The sequence below is a fragment of the Dromaius novaehollandiae genome, chromosome 15 (genome assembly GCF_036370855.1).
Source record: "Dromaius novaehollandiae isolate bDroNov1 chromosome 15, bDroNov1.hap1, whole genome shotgun sequence".
NCBI classification, from domain to species: Eukaryota; Metazoa; Chordata; class Aves; order Casuariiformes; family Dromaiidae; genus Dromaius; species Dromaius novaehollandiae.
Genome location: NC_088112.1, coordinates 9,874,339 through 9,894,942, shown reverse-complemented (window position 1 = coordinate 9,894,942; position 20,604 = coordinate 9,874,339). Strand labels below are relative to the sequence as shown.

The 20,604-nt window shown below is 38.4% G+C and overlaps 2 protein-coding genes and 1 long non-coding RNA gene across 4 annotated transcripts in view; 2 read left to right on the top strand and 1 right to left on the bottom strand.

Moving 5' to 3' along the window:
• The window catches only part of LOC112994319 (uncharacterized), a 32,849-nt gene extending 23,738 nt beyond the window's left edge, over positions 1-9,111 (top strand). Inside the window, exon 3 of the long non-coding RNA XR_010391727.1 lies at positions 8,984-9,111. This is a non-coding gene — a long non-coding RNA (uncharacterized LOC112994319). The remainder of the gene's footprint in view (positions 1-8,983) is intronic.
• On the bottom strand, positions 1,536-14,752 carry SLU7 (SLU7 homolog, splicing factor). 2 transcript variants are annotated; one of them, XM_026118572.2, is made up of 16 exons: positions 14,641-14,752; positions 14,187-14,361; positions 13,385-13,538; positions 13,008-13,088; positions 12,279-12,443; positions 10,700-10,765; positions 9,012-9,059; positions 8,403-8,534; positions 8,044-8,141; positions 6,500-6,567; positions 6,144-6,283; positions 5,111-5,272; positions 4,563-4,667; positions 4,331-4,405; positions 4,007-4,111; positions 1,536-3,080 (listed from the first exon to the last, which is right to left on the bottom strand). In XM_026118572.2, the coding sequence occupies exons 2-16, from the start codon at positions 14,348-14,350 to the stop codon at positions 2,901-2,903; spliced, it is 1,743 nt and encodes a 580-aa protein (XP_025974357.1). In that variant the 5' UTR covers positions 14,351-14,361; positions 14,641-14,752; the 3' UTR covers positions 1,536-2,900. The 2 variants fall into 2 exon arrangements, with proteins under 2 accessions (XP_025974357.1, XP_025974355.1); XM_026118570.2 differs by having other exon boundaries at positions 14,609-14,709.
• Positions 14,753-14,807: 55 nt separating this feature from the next.
• Positions 14,808-18,004, top strand: PTTG1 (PTTG1 regulator of sister chromatid separation, securin). Its single transcript, XM_026118550.2, has 7 exons — positions 14,808-14,934; positions 15,042-15,103; positions 15,663-15,765; positions 16,070-16,248; positions 16,661-16,754; positions 17,317-17,466; positions 17,851-18,004. The coding sequence occupies exons 3-7, from the start codon at positions 15,684-15,686 to the stop codon at positions 17,928-17,930; spliced, it is 585 nt and encodes a 194-aa protein (XP_025974335.1). The 5' UTR covers positions 14,808-14,934; positions 15,042-15,103; positions 15,663-15,683; the 3' UTR covers positions 17,931-18,004.
• Positions 18,005-20,604: the final 2,600 nt, after the last annotated feature.

Sequence of the window (20,604 nt, the reverse complement as noted above, 5' to 3'; positions counted from 1 at the left end):
GTTCATTTTTGTCCAAGCTAATTTACAAACTCATTTCAAATTCCTTTTAGAAAGGAAAAATTTCTTCCTCGTGCAATAGGAAGCTGTCTTTGGATATGCACAATCATATTGCCTGCCAAATCCAAAGAGAAGCAGATGGAAGAAAATTAATCCCCATGCTCAGATCCACAATGTTCTTTAACATTTAACCCCTATGCTATAAATAGAACAACATGTTTCAATCCTTCTTTTAGTTGTCCTTAACTGTTGAGACTGATCCAGAAGAGATTGATTCTACATCACTCACAAACTCAAAGGAGTGCATGTTGAATAAAACATTACTAATCCCTTTTTCTACAGAGCTGCCTTTCTGCTGTACTGGAGCAGAAACTGGCCCATCTTCCCTGTAGCCTCTCTTTTAGAAGGCAGGGCATGCCAGAAGTAAATTAGTCATATCTTCAAGTTTTGGAAAGAAAATCCATCCACACGAGTGTGCTGTAAGATGGAATTCAGTGTGTTTATTTGTAAAAAGCATATCTTCCTATGATCATTTTTTCAATCTGATGATTGAAGTGACAGTTTAATAGCACAGAACATGCTCTACAGGCTTCTAAAATATACATATCTTCAACTGTCTCCCCATTTTTCTCTTGTACAGAAGAAAAATAATCACCAGACAGAGTTTAAATCTGAACTTAGAGGCTGCCCAGATTGGCGAGTTATCTGTTCCTCATTCTAAATTGCTCTTTTCAGTGTAATTTCTGAATTGCCTCCCTTACCCTAAAAAGAATTCAGTCTCTAGCTACTTTTAGAAGTGTATCCAAATAGCTCAAAGAACCGTTAACATGGATTCTTTTGACGTATCTTCTTCCCTCAAATTGAACTTGGCACTGACTAAGACAACAACAATTAGCGTTTGTGAGGCTAGAGATACTGCTAGCTAGTATGTCAAATGTCACAGGCCTTAGAAGGGTAATAGGTCACAGTTAAAACCAGCTAATTCAGAAAATCTTCTGAGGACAGTTTGCATTGGGATCACAATAGAGGATCTCCAAAGTACTGTAAATACTCAACCTAAAAATTTCATCATCCAGTACAGAACTACACTGAAGACTAAAACAAAATTTCTGTTACCAGCATTTCTGTATACTAAATATACACAATCACAAGAAAGCAGCTCTAAAGTCATACACAAGGCATGTAAATGTATGTTTATTATATGCAATTACTTGTTGGAAAAGAGCAGCTTCCCCTTTGAAATTATCCATAACCAAGAAAGGTCAAGAGATGAGCTGATATGGAACAGAGTGAGGCATTGGTGAAGTGGAAGGAAAACTATTTCCCTACTACTTTCCTCGATTTTCTAAATCCATGTTGTTTGTGAAAATACAAAAATAATCTCTGCAAAAGCAGATTTTCACTATTTAAAGTTTTTCCTTTCTGGCGCTTGGTTTTACTAACAATATCACTCCCAGATCTTTGATCTCACTAGTTGGGTTATATTTTTTGCAAGAGTTAGGAGAATTTTAAAATGAAGCTTTTGAACACACAAAGCATTACATTCAGAATTAGTATTTTTATAGCAAAAATAATCACAGGAGAAGCAGACAAGGAGAAAAATGTAATAAAAGGAAATCAGCTTTACAGGTAGAAATAGGTAAAACATGTATTTCTTTTCTTCTGGTAACTTTAACTTCCTTCACTGTTTACAAAATGGGAATTATAACCAGGTTCTTCATTATAAGAAGAAAGGACAGGATTACAGAATGGACTTTTCTTTGTCCTACCATTAATATAATCAGATTTAACATGGTTATAAAGGCATATTTAATAAAACAGTTTAAGCTACAACAGAAGTAATTCTTAATTCTTCTAACTCTAAAGCCATGTGTCAAGTTTTTCACCCATTTCTTTAACTTTTAATAGTCACAGTAGAAAATTCAGGGTTTTAAGGACTAATATTGCCAAATACGTAGCAGATGCTGCATGATGCTATCGTAAGGTATTACCGCTTGACATTCAGTATTACACCACATAACAGGATTTTGAAAGTTATAAAGGGTAAGATGTAAACTGTTAAACATCAAACAGAACACCAAAGAACTCAGATGTTTGCAACTGAAATCTGTATGCCAGTATCTGCAGAAACACCACAGATAAGACCACCAACTTTTTGGCTAAACTACACTTAAGAGTGATGTCAGCATTACGGGAAGTGGGGAAGTATGGATGAAGAGATAGCTTTTTATTTAAACAGAAACAGAATTTAAAAGCTCTGTAGAGTCACCTTCTCCTATCCTCTTCAAGCCAAAGACTGTATAGCATTTAAGACCTTTATATTAATTTAAGCAACACTGTACAAAGCAATCAACTTTTACATTTCCAAAATACTTAAAGTGATCAAGAAAAACTACTTTTCCTTTCAAAGACATGTGACAGGCAAGTCTCTTTAGAAATATAGCTGTATCAAGTTTATTTTCAACAATTTTTGCTCTATATGACAGTGACACCTGCTGACCATTTCTTTTGGTTAGTCAGTTACACTGAATTTGTCATTTCTCCATGCATATATTAGGTGGCCCAATGAATTTGGAATTCCAGGGACTGTCAGATTCTTCCTCTTCCAGCAGAGAATTTACTGAGTGGGTGAATGCATTATATACATATATATATATATATATATATATATATATAAAATGATATATATAGTGTGTGTATATACACACACACTCTCTAGAACTGCTGTACATATTGTACTGCTTATGTCTGTTGTAAGAACTTTCACCAGCTTCTGTGGCACAAGAAGAGAAACTCTCTGCCATTTCTGGCATCGATTACACGCACGGGAGGTAAGCAAGTGTCTACAGACCTGTAAACAAGTATGAAAAAAGTCTTGTGTATTGCAATGATTTTCACCATGATTACTGTCCAAGAAAAGAGGCCATGGGATCATCAGGTCTCTGACGTTTCATTCTATAGGCTTCCATTTCCTCCTCTGTTGGTTCCCTGGTTTCATATACGCTGTTATATGGTCTCTTCCTCTCATCTAACTGCATGATTTCTTTAACATGGAGGAGACGAGCCTCTTCTGCATTTAAGGCCTGAAGTGGAAGCAAAAAAAATAACCCCCCCAAACAATTAAAGTTTGTATTAGATTCTAGTACAATGAAGAAGCAGAAAGCAGAATGCTGGGATGCAGAAATGCACACTTGTCTGGCCCACCTACAGCACACTTCATCTAATGCTTATTTTGGAGCGTCTAACTTAAAATGAGCTAAGGTGATATTTAGCAAACAAAATATTTTAATCACCTGCCGGTTGCCAAAATCGAGTAAGAAAATCAGGTAAGAAGGTTTTACCTAAAATGTAATTGTGATCCAGAAAGTACAAAAGCAGATAAGCAAGCATGTGATTTTAGTGTTTTTCAGTCAGGGTGCAATGTTAAAAATCCTTTTTGAGCACACAAGCTATCCCATTTCTCAAACTACTGCTACTCCTTGCTATTCAAAAGAAGTCCTATTTCCAACGTGTTTTAAATAACTGTAGTTTAACATTAGATATCCAGAGGTAGGCTGCTGTGCTTGTGTAGGGTTCCATTCAGCAAGACTCTGGATGGATTTATTGCATCAACTGCAAGACTGGGTCCAAGTCTGGGATAGAAAATGTTAAGTCAAGCTTTGATCTCTCCATCTTTCTTCAATAGCCAAATCCCTGTGTTCTGAAATGGCTTTTATTACAGATCTATAGCTGTAATAGGGGCCTACGAAGTATTCTAAATCCTTTAAACTTAAATATTTTAAAGTAAATATTTATTATGTGTTTGCCTGAGGTTAAAGCTTGCACCAAAACAGTATATATAAGCAGAAATAGGGAGTAGCAGTTATGCACCTTAGAATATCTAATGGCATTTTAAATTTGCTTCAACTCAAAATTAGCATCAAAGAACATCCCACAGAATACAAGAACTCTATTACAGCTTTCATAAAATAGGCATTGTTCTAAAATGCGTTTGAAGAGTATACTGCACCTTTTTAAGTTTTTCTTGCTTCTTTTTCTCTTCACCCTCACTATCTGAATTTGAGCTCTTCTTGTGTTTCTTCTTTTTCTTGTCTTTCTGTTTTTCTTGGTGAATCTGTGAAGTGGAAAAACAGCTGCAGTTAAGACTCAACTGCAAACACTAGTAATGTTCAAGACATTAAATCCCATGTGTCTATTAATGCTATTTCAGAGCTTACTTTTGAATACAGAAGAGATGTTAATGATTGAATAATGCAGTCTGATAATTTTCAGGCTCATTAGAACAACATAACACAATTTTGTAGTCACTCCCTTAGAAAGGGAAACAGCCTACCTCCATCAGTGTTTTGGGTTTTGTCATGTGTTCTTCCTCTCTGAGTTGGTCTTCTGGTAAGCTTGCTTCAGCATTCTACGCAACAGACAGTAGGAAGGATACCCATTTACAAAGCACATTTGAAAATGAATGGACAAGTAAAATTTTAGCTTTATTTATTATTATTTTTTAAGAAGTATATAGATGGATGCTTTATAGCTGCTTCCAAGCGACTAAATAAGGCAATACTTACAGCAATTTCTTTCCCAGCTTCTCCTGTACAGTAAGAGAACTTGACAAACGAGTGGCAGCATTTGTAACCCCACTTGCCTTCTTTCCAGTATGAACCCCAAATGCACTGCAAGAGGAAACAGCATAGCAGTTACACCCATACAGATACTCCCATGAGAGGCAAGCTGCAATTTATTGCTGAGGTTTTTTCCTGATAAGGAGTAACCTATTCAAACAATTCAGAAGGAAAGTTATGAGAAATACATCTGCAATTTTACACTAGTCTTACAGGTATGGTTTCAAAAAGAGAAGAGCAACAGCATAGGGCCTACTCTTATTCAAGGCAAGGGGAAATAGAACAATAACTCCCCTTCAGTTTCTTTAAAGATCTCCATCACAAATCCTCAAATTCCACTGCACCTATGAGAAGTTAAAATTCCTGCTTAGTGGAAAAGGGAGCGTGCCACACTTCAGAATAGTTATTTATTTGCTGTTTTAATTATATTGCACTGTCTCTACACATCTCTCCCTCTTAAAGGGAAGAAATTTAAGTTTATATTAGTTGCTTACTGTGTGGTTGTTGATCTTTACATCCTCTTCATATTTAGAGCAAGCAATAGCTTTCTCTTGTCCTTTGATGACTGTTCCATGCCTAGAATATTCCACATAATCTTCTGTTTGAGCTAAGAGCAATTCAGCGGGTGGGGCATCTAGATGCTCTTGTCCTCCATACTATAATGTAAATAGAAATGACACTTAGAGTTTTGAAAAAAAACTTATATGTGGTTAAGTGTATGTTTCAAAAACTTCACCTTCAGGGTCTTCTCTATTCAGGCTATATGACCTCCAGAACAAAACACTACACAGCAGAAGTAGGTGGAGACAGTTTAATCTTTAGCCAATAGCTAAGAAAGAAGCACATCTCCTACTTTGGCCATAGATTTTTTTTTTCTGGCTGAAGGATTATAATAGTGCTATTCCTAGAGATCTTTCAGACCAGGAAAAGTGTTCAGAACAAAGCAAAAGTTGAAAAAACAACTCAAATGTTGAAAAGGTTAAAATCTACCTGGGTGATTTAGCTTTTATTCAGTTGTCCAAGAAACTGGCAACAAAATACGAAATAAATATTTATCTAGAAGACTGCACCCAAAACCAGAGTCTGAAAATTCTGATTTCCGAAAGCTTTTCACACTTCTTAAGAGGAAAGAAACATTTAGAAATAGTTTTCAAAGACAGTTTTCAGAAAAGATGCCACTTCTAAATAGCCTACGTTTTTAACCACTCATATTCTTTTTAAAATATCTCGATTCCCACTCCACCTACATACTGCTCTCAGATTTTTCAACAGAGAAATTCTGATGGTTAAGGAAAGCCTTCCCGAGAATCCAGAGAAATCCTAGCAGATCTTCAAATACACTATTCCTATATTAAAATGTCTAATCTATTGGAGTCAGTAAATTATTTATTATATGCACACACACATATATATCACAGAGCTGATCAGAACAGCTGACACATTTTGACATAGCATTAATAACATAATTTGTTCCCTAAGACCCAAACTCAACAAAAACCTTGTTAAATAAAACCGAATGTCTTTTACCTTCTCTAGGATGCTTTCTTTCTGCTGTGCCTTGAAATCTTCTTTTTTCACTTTGAAGGACTTATAAAGTAGCTCTAATTTTGTAGGGTCTGCTTGAAGATGAACTTCAGAGCCTTTGTCATAAGCCTCCCAAGCAAACACTGTGTACATAAGAGGTGTCACTCAATATTTACTCTAAAACTGACGCGTATTCAAATTACCACCTCTAGTTTTGTGATGATTTTAGAAAACTGAATCTAAATCTACAAGGATTTTTTTCTCCTTTCAAAAAAACCCAGTATTGTTAACTTAAATATTTTCTCTTCCCTTAAAAAAACAAACAAACAAACAAACAAAAACCAAAAAAACCCACTTACATTGAGTCTGTGCCATTGAAATGGTATCTCCAGTGTAACGGACAAAGTTGTCACCTGCGTAACCAACTCTGCAGGAAAAAACAATGATTTTTAGCATGCAAGTAACACATCGTTTCCGTAATTTTCCCTTTTAAAACACACTCACAGAACACCAGCAGGAAAGTAAAAACTCTCCTTTATGCCCTGATAGTTCAGATGGAGGGAGAGGAAGGTGCATTCAACTCAGTACATGAATTAAAAGTCTAGGCTCCCATAGTCATGAAAGCATTAGATAGCAGTTCAGAACACTCGATGCCTATGTTTACGTGGACACATTTTAAGATGCAGAACAAGAGCTCTGTCTGGGCATGGGATAGGCACCATGAAGCCAAGCTTGGATCTAATTGCACAATGAATATATATGAATGGAAAGTGATATTCTAGCACAGTGATTTCAGGTTTTGGATTTGTGGATCCCTTCTCCCCCTGGGTATGGTAGTGAGTTAAAGCCTGATAATAGTTTTGCTTTCTTTAGTTACCTTTTTGCACACTCACTTTTTGAGTATGAAGTGACTCATAAAGAGTATACAAACCACAGGCTGAAAATCAAATAACGTTAACAGTCCAGTTTCCCCCTCTTTCATCTCCACAAAAACCACTCTGAAAAATTTGCAGGCTGCAATGCTGTTGCAGAAACATGGATTCGACAAAGGTCAAATTATGACTCTAGAGAGAAGTGAAAGCTTCTGCATCTGAAATAAAATGGACTGGCATTATTCTAGCTGGGGGCAAGGAGAGGTGGAAAGAGCATTATTTGCCAGCATTTAGCCACTACCGTTGTATTTCAGACAGCAACCTAATCCAATTACTGTACTCTGAATAAATGTTTCTAGTCACAGCCTGTCTACTCTGCATGTCTGCTGCACTACATGGGTCAAGGCTGGGTCACAGCTCAAGTGCTTGACTTGGGTTTTTAAGTGAGACAGTCTTGCGTGTAGCCAAAAGCCAGCTTAAGGCATTCTTTTTTTAATTAAGTTGTCCATCTACACAAAGCCAAAGCTTTCAGACCTTCCATATGCAGACTCCGTTAATATACGAGGAACTTTTGCTTCTAATTCAAGCATTTAGTTAGACATCGCAGATACACCATGCTAGGTATCTGCTGCTGAATGCCTCTCAACAAGTAAGGGATGAAGTTTCAGATTCAGTTACTGAAATACTTTTCATAAACATCATTTTTGTTTATAGATATAATCTCTAGATACAGCAAACTGTTCTTATCCTTGTTCCATATACACACCAGTACACTAAGTGGTGGTCCTCTTGTCCCTGAGGATCACTAAAATACTACCTTAAATTCTAAAACAAATCAAGAAACGCTGGTAACAAAAATTTTTTCATGTTTACCATAAAGTATTACTAAAAGACTTTTCTATCCGTAACAGACTAGGGATTCATTAATAAAAAGAGACACAGATATGCAAGAAAATACAAAATTACTAAAGTCATCTCATTTTTTAACAGAGTTTTGTTGGATACATGAGCATTTCCCTGTTTTAACTTACTCATCTGGATTCTTGCCTGTATTGGCATATGGATTCTCCCTCATTGCTCTTGTTTTGGGATCATAATAAGCAGAATTTGGATCTAGATTCCTCAGGTACTAGGAGAAAAAAACGACATACAAGGTATTTGATTAAAAAGCTACGATTTTAAAAGAACTGAAATTAGTACTGTAACCCTCAACTTAGACACTTTAAAAGGGAAAATCTGTGCAAGGGGATGGCCGTTGAGAAATCATAACATGAACAGCAGTAGAACTTAGAATAGACCTTAATCTCTCTAAATACCCTATTCATTAATAATAGTGCAATTTTTGAAATATGAATAAGAAAAATAAACAGTAATAGAATTCTATACTCACTTTGGCAATATCTTCCCGGATACGTAAATTTCGAACTGTGATACGTCTTTTAGAGTCAAAGTTCTGTCCAGGCATATCAATGTCATCTGCATATTTATCTTCATCTTCATCTTCACTGTTATGATCTCTTTCCTGAGGAGAGAGATAGGAAACTTTTAAATAAAATGAACATTCACTCTAGAAACAAGTAAAAGAATCTGACTTTAGTGTTTTGAATAAAATTTCTGAAAACCCTGTAGCTAAGAGTTAGCATTTACTTGGGCTTAAGTGTGCTAATCTATCATGCTGTAACATTCCACTGTTCTGAAATACCCTTGTTACAGAATTTCCACTATGGAAACAGTTACAAAAACACAACTGTGATGATGTTAAGAACACAGCTATGTTGAACAAAATATACAACGTGTTAAAAATTAGTTATTCTCTTGCATCTGTAAGGTTTGACAATACACAGGAGTTATTAACTATGAAATCCAGCACCCTCTGACCAAGAAAAAAGGCAGCATGAAGCCAATATTGAAACTCTTCTGCCACCCCCCTTTCACTGCTTCACTAACTACAGGTCCTTTCTTTCTCCCCAGGGTGTGATGCAGTGGATAATTATCTTACTGTCTGTGAATTTGGTTCCTCTTCTCCCCATTGGTGTCTTGGGGAGTTCTGCAACAAAGAAAGAGCACATCAGCAGAGAATACAAGACAGTGAAGAGAAGGAAGAAGGCAGGGAGATAAAGAACAACCAAAGCAGAGCTTATGCATATGGCATAGACTTACTGGAAGCAAAAATACAATAACTGTGTCACAAAACGCACAAAGACCACTACCGTCTGAATGTTTTAAGACAGAGCTTGTAAGTGTCTCTGTTGCAGAAACATGTTGGGAGACCTTTTCACTGTATTCCCAACCGAATTTCCAAGCCATTGCAAGAGTGGCAAATTCTAGAACTATCACTGTTATGTATAGTCCGTCATGCCTTTGAACACTAATGCTCTAGACTAGAATAGCTCACTGTGTCAAAAAAAAAAAAAAAAAAGAAGCAACTCTGAAACCCTAAGAAACTCAAAACTATATTTTAACAGATATATATGTGAATATTTAATTAGGAATGACAGGAATACCAAGCATAAATCAGGACCATAATTTCAACTAGAGAAATGTAGCCAAACTTTTTTTTTTTTTTTTTAAACTTGTTTAGCCTCTAATGTGACAATCCTTGGGGTAATAAAGATCAAAACAGCTGGGGTCCCGGAAGACCAGCACTCTTATGAGAAGAGGCAACAGTCTTGCTTCTCTGTTTATCAGAAATGATTCTTTACATTCAAATATACTTTTCTTTTACCAATTCTATTTTGTAAGGAATAAATATACGGAGGCTAAAAATCCTGCCCTATGGTGGCAAAAAGAGTAAGAACCTTATCCATTTGGAGGGAAGTTCAGGATTACTGTGTATTTTGTGTTGGTTAGAGATTAAGCTGACTCTGCCACCTAGTGACAAAACACAAGGTGACAACATATGGAAAATGGAGGCCCAACTGTATGTACTCTATTGGTTGGTGTGTTTTTTCTAACAATATAATATTTTGATTAAGAAAACTCCCCAAAATACTTCTCACCAGTAATGATCTCTACTCTCCCCCATTTTATAAACTTAGAAAATTATCACAAATACCTCTTAAATTAGAATTTTATACTAAAGACTATCAAAAGCTTTGACTATAATCTAAGAGGAGATGCAGACTGTGTGGAATTGCAAGCCAGAGGGAAATACATGCCCTCAGCCTTCAAATAATCAGAGACACTGCAAATAGTGAAACAACAACTGAAGAAGATACAAGTTCAGTTCTAAGAAAAAGAAAAAAGCTTCCTATTTCTATTTATACAAAGCGTTAATCAAGCAATCCATAGTCACGTAACGGTCATAACCACATTAGTCAGACATAACAATCTTTAAAATCAAAAACTCATTTTAGTGCATGAATAAAATTTTTAGGTGGAAAACAATTCTTTCCTGACCCACAGTTATGCATCATTCATTTTAGCAAGATTACTGATTGCCAGAACTGAAGCAGGAAAGTCTTCCCCAGGAGGGAAAACAAAGGCACTCTCTCATTTGAAAGGAAGTACTTTGAATTCTTCAAAGTGACACAGAACATGCTTGTATTAGGAAGAAATCTGCATTACTGAAGGGCACAGAAAGCAACAGGAAACTCAGTCTGCAGAGCCAGAGCATCAGAGAGCAGAAGTGACCTATCTATCTTTATTCAGCGTAAACAAAAATGAATTAGGGTTTAGTTTACTTACCACTTGCTCCAGCTTTCCTGATGCTAACTCTTCCTGAAGCTTCTGGGCTTTCAGCGTACGTTTGGCCTGCATATCATGAACTTGTTTTAATACTTTTTTTTAGTAGCAAGTATGTAGTAAGACTCATTACAAGCATCTCTTATGACCACTATCATTTAGAAAGTATTAATGATCACAAAAACTGGGCTGCTAGTTCTTTGGGTGCTTGTCAAAAATCAGCAGCCCAGTTTGCCTACCCCACTCTTACATTTACCATGTTTTTTGAGTTATCAAGGAAAGAAAATGTGTATATACTAACCATTTTGCTGTTTCATACTATAGTGTTACATAAACAAGTTTACTGGAGATTATGCAGCTATAACATCCCTATGTACGTCCTAAAAATACTCCCTAGCCATACATTTTTAGATTAAGAAACAGACAGCTTACAGTAATTCAATACCGTTTAAGAACAAACATTTTGTTATTGTGTCCTTGTACAATGAATCTAGTTAGGAACTTCAATGCTTAAGGTAGGTCATGAACAACACTGCAAGCATTCATGGTTCATCCAGGAAACGCCAAGTCTAAAGTGAGACTCTAAAGCAGCACGTAGTTAACGGTTGTATGTTTGACATCACAGAACTATAGAATGGCTGAGGCTGGAGATCTGGAGATCCTCTGGTCCAACTGCCCTGCTCAAAGCAGGGTCAGCTACAGCAGGTTGCTCAGGGCTGTGTCCAGCTGAGTTTTGAACATCTCCAAGATGGAGACTCCACAACCTCTCTGGGCAACCTGTTCCAGTTCAATCACCCTTACAGCAAAAGAAGTTTCTTCTTATGTTTTAATGGAATTTCTTGTGCTTCAATTTCTGCCCTTTGACTCTTGTCTTGTCATTGGATGCCACTGAGAAGAGTCTAGCTCTATCTTCTTTATATTCTCCCATCACATCACTAAAATCCGGAATATCTTCACCTGGCATTAGCTTTCCTGTGCGCTACAGGAAAACACTCAGATCCTCAGCTCAGGCCCACAAAGGTACTTAAGCATCTAGCTGCCTTTTGGAACACACCTAACATCCAGTCAAGGTGGTGAACTACCTTTTTTTTTTATGAAGTTAATAGCGTCCACATGGATTTGGTACATGCAGCTAGATTCACTGCAACAGTTAAGTGCTGATCTGCACAGACATTTACAGTTAGTCCACTGCTCCATATATAATGATATATATGTAAATAAATATATAAATATTATGTATATAAATAAATATAGATGCTAGCTCTGATCATTTCAGCCAGCTTGTAAGTTCCTTTCTGTAATTCAATCTTTATTTTGGGTAATGAATTCTAGGGCTTGTCTAGTAAAAGGTAGGCAATTTGGAGAGACAACTCATTTAATGCACGGACCCATCCTCAGCTGCCAGTTCTGATCTGAGTTTCCAGTTCAAGCTAAGTTTGTTATCAAACACAGAATCCATCTCTGTTTTCCATTATGAATATAGCACAAGATCTAGTATCAGAGTGCACAGAGCAAACACGCCTCCTCCCCATCCCCAGCCAAACACAGAATCTTCCCCCAGTGAACTACAGCACCTACATACCAAGTCAACTTTGGAATATTCTTCTACAATCTTCATGTGCTCTTCTGGGTTATAACCATTCCAACGATCTCGTTTTCCATCATAATCAAACATTAGCTGAGGCTGCACATGTTCATCTGGTGCAATGTTCATGCCTGTGTATTTTGCTCCAACTTTCCTGGGTCTCTGAAAGGAAAAAAAAATGGTTGGATCAGTTCATTACACTGAAATATATTATTCACCTTAAAAATATGTATCAGTTGAGCTCCTCTAAAACGGGCTTAATCCAGCACTAAAAACCTATGAATCATAAGTAAGTGTAAATAGTTCACTTCTAGATTTTTATAGTAATGCAACTGTCTAAAACCCATCAATTTATTGCAGCCCCATATAACTCTATCTTCCACAGTTAATAAAGAAATTAAAATACAACTCCTGGAAAGTACTCTTAACTGACACAAAACAAAAAAGGTTAGCCTCAGCAGCACTTGAGCAAAAGCAAATTAATGCAAAGAATCAAGTGACAAACATTTTCACCTATTATTGCAGTTCTTTTCACATATAGAGTTGATACACAACATCCTGAATAGTAGGGTTTTTTTTCCAGCATAAGAGTTACTTTAGAAATTTTCAAGCAACGTTTCAATATTTGAGAAACTAGTAACTTTCCTTTTATTTATAACCAACTACTTTCTACTAAAGTAGAACTTGCACTGTTTTCAAAAACATTAAAACAAAAGTCAAATTTACCTCCATGCAGTCTTTCTTTTTGTGTGTCAATGCACCACAGTTCTCACAAGCTCCTTTACGATATTTAGTTGCTACAGCATGCTGAACAAAAACAACAAAAACAGCATTGTACAAACTTTCACCAAGATTCATATACACATTCCCAAGAATTACCTCATATTTTTCAATGCAAGTAAAGTATGCATGCTCTCCACAAAGCTATAACATGTATTTCAGTTATCACCAAACACTGTGAAATGCCTGCTGAGTAAGAATTCCCAGCTCCTGAACTCTTCAAAAGACATAATCAGAAAACACAGAAAATTACAGGAATCAATGTTTCTGTTCTTCTTTTCTCATGGAATCAAATATCTTTACAACCAAAATATTTTGCATACCTCTTGAACTCCTCGTTTGTACCAGTCTCCAGAGGAGCTATACTGTTTCTGCTTCTCCGGCTGAGGTCTCTGGTGCTTTAGAGTGGGTCTTTTAGAAGGATCTATGTACCATGGTACTGAGGATATGTACTGAGGAATATGAGGATTGATATCTCTGTAAAAGATGTCATGTAATAAATATATGACACAGGAAAAGAACCACAACTTAGCCTAACGAATAACTCTTACATTCAACTTCAGTGTTTTAGGACTGATCATAATATAATCACTGAAGCTGTTACAATGTTGCAAAATAAGTTATAACAAACAAAGACTTTTTTGATGTTTTGTTGCAGTCAATTCATCTAATCTTTCACACTCCAGATCAAGTGTTTTGTGTTATTACAAAAATAGTAATATCCCCCTCCTCAGAGATAATAATAGGAGCAATAAGATGGTGAACAGCCTTGCAGAAACCACCGAGAGAAGGAAAGAAATTGATCAGCTGCACTGTAAAGCTCCCCAGCACTACCTTTTGCTCACTTTTAAAATACCACTTGTAAGGATCTGCACAGGGCAGGGCTTTTTAGCAGCACCCCAACAGATCAGACCAACAGTGGGCATACATTATTTTTTTCCAAAAGTAAAGTCTATACAGCTGAGGAAGGCTGGTATGTTACAAGCAAATTCACAAAGTACAATAACTAGTCCTACATTCACCTTTTGTGCTGCCCCTCACAATTCTGTAATAACAATAAGCAAAAAAAAACCCTACTTTTAAAAACTATCACTTTAGAACCACCATAGCTTTAATAAAACTTACTTTCCTTCTTCATCCACTTCAGCAGGCGCATTTCCCAGTTTCCTCTGTTCTTCCAATTCCTTCTTTTTCCTCCAGTCTTCCCTTGTCATCTTCTTCGGTTCCTCCAGGCTAACATCATTTGATCCTCCCGAAGGAGTTGCGTTAATTACCGTCCCAGACGCCATTGTATTTTTCCCTGTAACAACAGATAAATACATCCATCCACGCGCACCAAGCAGCACCCCGCTGGGCGGGGCAGGGCCGCGGCCCGCCGCCCCCCGAGGGCCTGAGCGCCTACTCGGGCCCAAAGTGGCCGCCCGCAGGGAAAAGAGACAACATGGCGGCCCCTCCGCCCCCGACCAGCCGCAAAGAGCCCGAGCCCGAGCCCGAGCCCGAGCCCGAGCCCGAGCCCGAGCCCGAGCCCGAGCCCGAGCCCCTCTCACCGCCTGCGCCGAGCTCCGCCACCCTTGTTTACCGGCTAGGCCGCTCCACGGCACCGCGCCCCACAATGCACCGCGCCCCGCCTCAGGCCCCGCCTCCGAGCGGAACTCGCGCCTGCTGGGGCGGGGCCGAGCGATCACCACAGCAGCACCACGCCCCCGCCCACCGCCGCTGCTGCGTCTGCCCGCGCCAAGCCCCCCCCGCGACGCGCGCGCGCCCAGCGGCAGCCAATCGGCAGCCTGAGCGTTAGTCTAATCAGCCAATGGGAGGTGCGGCGCGGGTTTAAAAGCCGCCGGCGGTGAAGTGAGTGGTTCGGCAGCGTTGTGAGGTGAGTGGGGGGTCTTGGTGGGCTGTTCTGGGACGGCTTGTGTGGCCGTTGCCCACCCCCCCCCGCTATTGCGTGGCCTGAAGTGTGTGTGGCTGTCTTTGCTGTAGGTGCTGCTGTTCTGCTCTGTAACACAGGTCTATTGGCAGCCCTTGAGGGAGGCATTCCCCAGGTAAGTGCAGTTGGGCTGGGAAGGCAGTGAGGGTTGGTTTTGCCTGACTAAATCTGAGGCTTCTTCTGGGTTTGTGGAGGAGATGCCTTCTAGAGCCCTGGCCAGAAGATGCCTTGAGTAAGGAAAATATTGAGATCTATAGTTGTGACTCTTGCTTTGACTTTGTGCTTAAAGTCTAAATTCTAAGCTCTACCCAAAGCCAGCTTTTTCTGGAGGCTCCTCTTCTTGAATGGTGCTTAGCCTGTCTGTCTGAGCAATGGAAGTGATAGGGTCAAGGTGAGATCTGCTGAGCTCTTAGCTGTGCAGGGAAGTGCTCTGGATTGCTAGTGACACCTTGCTTGTATTGGGAATATTGTGAGACTAACATATGCACTGATAATGCCTTCTGCTGTAAGGGTCTGTACTTAAATCTTCTTGAAATGGAGAGAAGCATGTGTTGGTCCCTCTTGTAGGAAGCATCTTAGAGCAGCTATATAGTCCCTATTGTAGTTTGTTAAAATGTGCTGTGGTAGAGACAGCAAAAGCTATGACTTCCTCTTTCTGCTTGTGGACTTCCCAGAGTGGTCTCATCAGCCTGAAGATGGCAACGCTAATCTTCATTGATAAAGAGAATGGTGAAGTTAGTGCTGCTAAGAATCAGTTAAAATGGCCTTCAGCATCTTGTGAGTATATGCCACCCTGAGCAAACCAGTAGGGGATGGAGTCAAGTGCCTAAAACTAAGGCTCTATTATTAATGTTCAAAACAGTGAATACAGTTTTATTTTGCATACCTATATCTGACCAGTTCTCCTAAGTACACCAGTTACTATAAAAGTGAAAATCACTATGTGCTTTCATACTAGATAAGACTTATGCTTTTAAATAGAGAACAGTGTTTTTATAGCACCCAGTTTTCCAGCATATGCACATAGTGAAGCAAGTTTTAAGCTTGATATAGTGCTAAAGCTAGATCTTCTTCCCTCTAGCAAAAGTCATATCTGAAAGAACACAAGTCCATACACCACTTCAAAAAAAAATGATCAGTACATCTCCAGCCACATCTCTCTCTGTCAGAAAGGCTCTTGGAAATGTGAACAGAACTCTAGAAGCACCAAGCAAGAAAGAGCACTTGAAACAGAAAAATCAGCCTTGTGCTGCAAAGAAGGTGAGTGTAACACTTCTACGGGGAAAAAAAATGCATATCTTACCTACATAGGTACAGGGGATACCACAGCTTGAGTGATACTCAAAGGCAGAGAAGTGACTCTAGAGAATATATAGCCTGATTTATTGTCTTGCTGGCATTCTAAGCACTAGGATCTAATACTAGGAACCCAAATGTTCTAGTGTGGTGACCTGTTGCCACTGTGTATAATAGATCACTACACTAACTCAGCTGAAGCATTTGCCCTCTTGCAGCTTATTTGCATTGAAGATGTTAGAACTTAGCCATAACTTGGAGGACTGTTATAGGCATTTTTGTCTATAAACCTACACAGCGCACAAAAGCCAGTACTACAGGTCTTCAAAGGAAGAATTATGGTAGCTCAGATGAATAATGTGACTCTTTCCTTAAGATTACTGAAAAGACTGCTGGATTAGAAAGCCGTGATGCAGTAGCTGAAGAAGCCTATCCAGAAATGGAAAATATGTTTCCCTATGATCCTCTAGGTAAGAAACTACTGGTGTAGTCATCAAAATGAACAATCAGGCTTTTGTTTGAATGTTGTCTTTGGCTAAGCTATTGTGGCAACCGAGCTGGCATTGCATTTCTAGAGTCCTTAAATATAAGGATGCTCACTACTTATGAAGTACCCACTCATTTTTGCTTGAATGCTTCTATCTGCAATAGCTACACTTAAGACATATAGTCTTCAGAGGCCATTACTGTGGTGAGCAGGAAGCTGGTTCCAGATACTAAGGTGTAGTCTCCTAACTCATTAGATGACATCTGGAAGACAAGCACTCAGAAGGGCATACTTAAGCAGTACTGAAGTGTAGACTTTTCATAAATCTACACTTTAAATGGTAATATGTAGCTGGAGAGATTGCTGCTGCTGAAGTAGGAATCCTCCTCATGTAGTTGTATAGTAGAAACCTAAAATTTCTAAAGCTTTTGGAATCTATGCAAATAACTTTGGACCTGGCCATACTTCAATCTAGCAGGACTTGCTGCTTCCAAGGCTACTGTTACTGTACACTGTTAGTGAACTACAGTGTTTTCTGTAAACAGATTTTGAGAGCTTTGATGTTCCTGAAGAGCACAAGCTAAGCCATCTGACCCTGAGTGGTGTTCCCCTCATGATATTTGAAAGTACCTCTGACAGACTTGTAAACATGGTTCCTTCTCCTGTGAAGCTCACCCAAATGTCATGGGAGTGTGGTAAGTGCAGACTTGCATGAAGTTCAGTGTATACAAGTGCTTATCAGTAGGTTGGGAGGGAAGCAAGCTATTGGGCTACTGCAATAGTGAAACTGTCATTGCTGTCCTAAACTACCAGAATGGGAGTCTGGTCTTGAACAACTGCTGGCATATAACTAAGGTGACTTTTACCTTTGCTAAGAGCTGGCCAGTAATAGTCATGTTGCAGAGTAGTCAGTTGCAGTGTATTGCAAGCCAGTCAGGCTGAAGTGGTTTATGCAATCCAACCATATCTCCCAGAGTCACTCAAGAGACATTTGCTAATCAGTTAGGATCTAGTTTGTGTTCTAAACTGTAAAATTCTCAGTTTCTTGAACTGACTTATTCTATTTCTAACTCTTTCAGACTTGCTACAATCAACTACTGATTTCCTTTCTACTCTGGATGAGATCATTGATATGCCACCTCTGAATCATGACCTTTAAAGTATATTCTGAAACTTTTACTCAATTAAAACTTAATGTAGTTTTGTTTCTTTAATAAAGGCTAGTCTAACTTGTGTAATAGTGGACTTGTCTATTTTCAGTAGACCCTATATACTGAGTCACTAAGATGTAGTAGTAACATAATGTTTTGAAAGGGAGATCATCTTATAAGCTATTAAAGCAGAGCCTGGAGGGGTTTTAAGCAAAACTCTAATTCATTGCTCTGAACTCTGTCTGGGAGTTGGTGCCTGCTCATTAGACTGCATGGTCATGATGGACTAATGGGCTTACTAGCCCTTCTGATTGTGTCTTGTATTGCTTCAGCCTTTGTCCATTGAACATGGTATGATGTAAAATTAATCTGTTTTGTGGGAGGTGAGTACCAGAGGTAGCACTCTTCTGAGCTCTTTACTTTCTTGAACTTGTGAGCTGCTGGAGAAAATCCAGTCTAGGGTGGTATATCTTAAATCATCATGTGGCTTGATTAGAGTGGAAGCTTACAGCTGCATAATTGTCACTGCAATATGTGGTCTTCACTGCTGTTACTGTGTCCATGAACTGAGGAATCCTATCTGTCAAGTTACAAGAGCAGCAGGTCTAAGTTTTTCTTCTCTTGCCTTGTAACTGTCCTTTTGTACATTGTACAAGTTGTGCTTGGTTGCTGTACAACACTGGATAAAAGCTGAATTAACTTGGCTTTGCTACATTTGGGAGGGCAAGTGATTGTCTTACCATGAGTTTTATGAAGCTTGTAAGTATGTGATACTCCTGATATTCACTACTTCAAACAGTTGCTCACAAGTTCTGGAAATAAAGAAAAGCAGTATGACTGCAGTGGTTGTGTAAACTGAAATGTTAGAGACTAGGCTAAAAATTAATAGTAGATGAAGCTACTTAATGCATACAGTTGAACTTCTGATCTTTTTATTTTACGCAGGAAAACATTAGATGTTTTCCCACTAATCAGCAAGAAGTCTCAGTTCAGAAATGAAGCTCCTATTGAAAGGAGGTCAGGAATCCTAGCTATTACTAGCAATTGGCTACACTTCCAGTTTTGTAGAAAAATTAGCAGTCAGCTTTTGAAGTAAAAAGCAGCTTTTTATAGTTGCTAGGCAGTACTCTGATCTGCTCAGATTGCAGCAGTCTGAGCTGCCTTCAGGTGTTAGCTCATCTTTACTATGATGTGTTTTCTGTCCATCCACTAAGATAAGGCCTTTATGTTCTTCCATAATGCACCTGAGCTCTAGTACCCTATTTTACTCTGAACAGCAATTGCTGTGTCAATTTACCTTGATTTTGACTGGAAAATAAGGGATGGAAATTCTTGACTTGCAGTTGTATTTTTGCTTGTATTTTTGTAATTGATGGATATGTAGTTTGGGTGACTTGCTGGAAGGTTGAAGACCAAGGTAGGTGTTTAAGGAATCAGTTTAAGGAAACCAGATTGGTAGTTTTAGACTTGCTCACATCTTATTGGGTAGCATTACTGTCTTTTACTCTAGACCCCTTCCCCCCCCCCCATCCTCCTATATATAAAAACTAGCTTGTTTCAAACAGGTGCACTTCTACAGCAGTGTGCAAATCCTTGCATTATTGCTGTAGTATGTGGGACCCTAGCAATGATAGCCTTTGTGCTAGTAATATGCAAAAAACCTCTTATTGAGCCATGTTCCAAATACTTTTTCTAAGTAAAGCTGAATGAAAAGATGCACCATTATTCAGTGTTCATGGCAGTGGTTTCAGTGTCATCTACATGCTCTGAAGAGGTATGTGTGGGAGGGGTTATGCCACAAATCTGATGGATGTTGAGGTGGTTCTGTGCATGTTTATGGGGTTTTCTGAGAGCAGTGAGGGAGAAAGTTCAAAGGCATGTATCTGAAAAATTAACAGTAACATCTGCTTTTGTCCATAGCTTTGACTTGACATATGTCACTGGAACCTACATTTCCCCCCTTCCTGCCCTATGGCTATCTCCCTAATCCTCAGCATTTTAGTATGCTTTGCCTGGACAGGTATTCCTCAGTATCTCACTTCCAGTTTGAAAAATAATACAATTAAAAATATTAAACATCCTATTTGTGTTCTTACTAGTACAACTGAAAGCACTTCAGTGCTTCCCATGTTTGTAATTAGAATCTCTATGCTCTGTAGGCTACTCTCTTAATAGTTTATTTGCTATATAATAGTTTAATATATAGACTATTAAATATATAATTTCTTTTTCATCCAGCTACCTTAAGGGAGGAGTATTGGTATTCCTGTTCAACAGATGCAAAGATTCTGAATAACCTCTGCAATTATTTAACTTTAAATGGATTGGCCCAAGTGTGTATGAGACTATAGATTGATTTGCAGAATATTACTGATGACAGTGTATAAGGATGGATGGAAAGTGTTTTCACCTATAGATTCCATCAAAAGGAACTGAGAAAATGCATAATATCACAAAGACCCTTCAGCAAACAGCTTTAAAATCCATTTCTTAAAAATAGACATCTGTCAGATGATCTATGGATGACTTTACTGTCATTTATAGACTCTAAAATGGGCTTGGAAGCCAGCAGACTGTAGTGCCTTTCAGAACTGTTAGGCAGCTTTTTACAACTTTGAAGTGTAATGGTTTTGGATTTTGTGAAGTGAGATAGTCTGGTCATGTTATAACATATTACATAAC